The sequence below is a fragment of the Mus pahari genome, chromosome 1 (assembly GCF_900095145.1).
Source record: "Mus pahari chromosome 1, PAHARI_EIJ_v1.1, whole genome shotgun sequence".
Classification (NCBI taxonomy): domain Eukaryota; kingdom Metazoa; phylum Chordata; class Mammalia; order Rodentia; family Muridae; genus Mus; species Mus pahari.
In genome coordinates this window covers 3135537-3139383 of record NC_034590.1, presented here as the reverse complement: position 1 = coordinate 3139383, position 3847 = coordinate 3135537, and the positions used below count along the sequence as shown (strand labels likewise).

General features: G+C 49.9%; 1 protein-coding gene across 1 annotated transcript; it reads right to left on the bottom strand.

Annotated features, from left to right (window-relative positions):
• Window positions 1-447: 447 nt before the first annotated feature.
• Window positions 448-2116, bottom strand: LOC110338814 (cytochrome c oxidase subunit 7A1, mitochondrial). The gene is made up of 4 exons (XM_021222274.1): window positions 2042-2116; window positions 1157-1243; window positions 968-1052; window positions 448-566 (listed from the first exon to the last, which is right to left on the bottom strand). Exons 1-4 carry the CDS (start codon window positions 2054-2056, stop codon window positions 511-513), a joined length of 243 nt encoding a protein of 80 aa, XP_021077933.1. The 5' UTR covers window positions 2057-2116; the 3' UTR covers window positions 448-510.
• Between the last annotated feature and the right edge of the window lie 1731 nt (window positions 2117-3847).

The window sequence follows — 3847 nt, the reverse complement described above, 5'->3', positions numbered from 1 at the left end:
CACACACACACACACACACACACACACTCACTTTCATTCGCTGCTGGGTTCTGTGCTCTTCCACTCAGCTCTATCGCCAGCCAGCTTCAGCCCTGGCACCGATCTTTGTCCTCCCTCGGTTCGTAGGTCACTGTCAACATCCCTGCTTTTTGCCACAGGGTCTGTCTGTAATATAGCCCTGGAACTAGCCCCTCCTCTCCCCCCACTCTTTTGGGCCTCTGCAAGGGGAGGGATTCCATTCCAGGTTATAATACCCCTTCCCCCTTCCCATCAGCACTTGAGGTCCTCCGCCCCGTCCCCAACAGGCATCCATAAAGCAGGTTGTCTTAGACACAGTGCTGGTCCAGCATCAGGGACCAAGATCTTGGGTAACTTGCTTTCCACTGCGTAGACACCCTAGATTGTGAGAAGGTAGATTAGGACACAGACACACAGGCTGGACCTGGGTTGGGTTCTCAAGAGATTAGCATATTTATTGATGTTTGTCTGAGTCCTCCAAGCTTCTTGGTGTCACTTCTTGTGGGGGAAGGAGGCCCAGCCCAAGCAGTATAAGCAGTAGGCAGTGCCTAGGAAGGAGGAGTTGGATATCAAATAAGACACTAATTCCCTCTCGACCTCTTGAAAGGCTTCTAAAGGCCCCTCCTTAGGTTCCCCCAGCTCCTAATGGATCGAAGCTCTTATTTGACTGATATCTTCCTCCCAAACCAGATTCCTCATGGGGAATCCCCACCTCCACCTGTTTGGATCTGGACCAGGCCAGGGGCTTGTTCTGGGCTGGGGTGGGCATTACCAATGCTAGCCCCACTTCCTCAGGGCTATAGGTAACCCATCACTCCCTTCCTGAGCACAAGTGGATCCTCACACCTTCTGAAGCACCAGCCGACCCAGACCCTGGCTATTTTCTTTCCCCTGCCCAACGACCCTGGCTATTCTTATGACCAGAGCAAGCCAGTGGCCCTGCACTCACCCCCCAGCGTCAGCGTCATAGTCAGTCTGTACAGGACGTTGTCCATTCCCCCGCCTTTCAAGTGTACTGGGAGGTCATTGTCGGCCTGAGTTGGAGGGGTGAGAACAGGGTTGCTGGCTCCTGCACAGGACCTCCACCTGCCCAGCGACCCCCACCCCTCATTAGGGCCAGAGACTCTGTACCGCCTACCTGGAAGAGCTTCTGTTTCTCTGCCACACGGTTTTCTAAATGGCTTCTGGTAGATGAGCTAAAAGACCGGACCAGAGCCTGGGAGACCTGGAGGGATAGTAGATGGGTCGGTCGGTCGGGAGCACCTAGAGATCTGCCCTCCTGTGGATTCCGCAGTAAGGGAGCACTTTACATGTGGGGACTATGTTTCTGGTGAAGAACTAGGTAAGATAGTTACCAGTGAGAGTGGGGGAGAGACACCTGTCAAGAAATTGGTGGAGGCCTATTATCCCAGCATCCAAGAGGAAAGCAGGAGTTCAGGGCCAGCCTGGGCTACTTGGTAAGCATTTAGAAAATGAGAGGTGTCACATAAATTATTACAATTGGGAGGTGGAAGCAGGAGGTCAAGGACATTCAGCTGCATAGCAAGTTAGAGACCAGCCTGGGCTAAGTGAGACCCTGTGTCAAAACAAGCAAACAAACAAAAAACAAACAAAGGAGTGGGGATGGGGAATCGGTGTCTAGAGGCTACAGCTTGGAACTCTGCAGGCTGTGAGAGACTCCAGTGCTGAGAATGTGAAATGGGTGCTACGGGGTTTGAGGGAGGGGGCTGGATTAATACCAGAAAATCGGGTTCCAGGGATGTCAAGACTGGTTTGGAAGTTCCATGAGAGTTGGTATTAGGGCTCCCTGGGATGTTAAGGGGGACTCGGTAAACGGAGGCTTAAACCCAGGGTTCCGGACCATGCTAAGGGTACTGCTGTCTGGAAGCTCAGGCTGTCAGCGAGGAAGTCCCAGACTGAAGGGTGCACCTGTTCTAAGACTCCGGGTCCTGGCATGTTTAGGTTAGGCATCTGGGTTGTGGGGTTCCCCTCCACCCCGACACAGCCCGTGGTGGGGCCTCACCCGTAGGGCCCTCATTTTGCGTCCTCAGCAGCTCCGAGTCACCTCCCCTCTTTGCCCAAGGACGTGCAGCACTTTACCCTAAGGGAATTCCCAAACCACGCCCACTGACTCCCACGGGTGGGCGTGGCCAAATTAGATTTGTCCAATAGGGTCAGAGAGAAAGTGTTCCAACTTGTCAGTCATCGTTTCCGCATTTGGGTTGACCCCATCAGAATGGGTGTTTGCCGAGACGGTGGCTCAGGGGACCTGCCACTCCCTGGCTGGTATCTAGGGTTACCCAGCTGATATCTGGGAGCCAGTGAGGGCAGAGATAAATGCGGTCTGTCTACAGAATGAGTGATCGCTGCACCTTGGAGCCTTAGTTTCCATATTTGTTTCCTGAGGGCCAAGTCAGGATCTTCCCCAGTGTTCTTGAGAAAACAAGGAGTCACCCCGATACAGATAAAAATATTTACCAGGCCAGAACTGATTTAAGAAATTAAAAAATAGTGGCGCACGCCTTTAATCCCAGCACTTGGGAGGCAGAGGCAGGCAGATTTCTGAGTTCGAGGTCAGCCTGGTCTACAGAGTGAGTTCCAGGACAGCCAGGGCTACACCGAGAAATCCTGTCTCCTGTCTTGAAAAACCAATAAATAAATAAATAAATAAATAAAAATTAAAAAAAAAAAAAGAAGAAGAAGAAGAAGCGGGCCGTGGTGACTCAAACCTTTAATCCCTGCGCTTCTAAGGCACACCGGTCTACACGGTGAATTCCAGCCTTGCTACAGGCACTACATAAAGAGACCCTGTCTCAAAAACAAAACAGTTTAAGGACTGACAGTAGGGGACTGGAGAGATGGCTTGCCGATTAAGAGCACTAACTGCTTACTAGTCCAGAGGACCCTGGTTCAATTCCCAGCACCTACATGGCTGCTTACCAGTGTTTGTAACTGCAGTTTCAGGGGACCCAACATCCTCACAGTCACATACATTCGGGCAAAACACCAATGCACATAACAAAATAAAAAGAATAGACAGTTAACAGATGGAGGAGAGGAGGGGAGGGAGGTGGGGATAGGGAAGGGGGTGGGGGGAGATAGAAAGAGAGAGGGACAAAGAGGTGTTCCCTTAGAGAAAAAAAAGGGGGTTTTGTATTGGTTTTTGATTTTAGCTGAAATTAAGCTTCCTAGACTTTGTTTTGTGCTATTTGGTTTTTTTGTTTGTTTGTTTCTTTGAGACAGGATTTCTCTGTGTAGCCCTGGCTGTCCTGGAACTCACTCCATAGGCTGGCATCAAACTCAGAAATCCTCCTGCCTCTGTCTCTACCTCCAAAGTACAGGGATTAAAGGCATGCACCACCACTGCCCGGCCCTAGATATTTTCTTTGGGATCCAACCTAAACAGAGGTGAAGACAGCAGTCCATTATTTTTTCCTCTCTCTGAGACTGGCCATTTGGGTGGGGCTTAGGAGTTAGGCTTAATTATAGCTGGACCCTGATAAATCACCAGGTCTGACTGCTAGTGAGTGGGTCATTTTGCTTTTAATTTCTAGCCTTTTTGTCTGTATAATTAGAGGTTTACTGAGGCAATGAAGTGAGCTCACCACATAATTCAGTTAGCACAGTTAAGAAAAAGACAGTCTAGAGTTCAAGGCCAGCCTGATCTACAGAGTGAGTTCCAGGACAGCTGGGGCTACACAGAGAAACCCTGTCTCAAAAACACCAAAAAAAAAAAAAAAAAAAAAAAAAAAAAGGTCAGGCTATCGAACCAGCTCTATGTTCGATCCTATAAGGTTGTCCTGGGTCTAGAGAGCCTAACTCAATACAT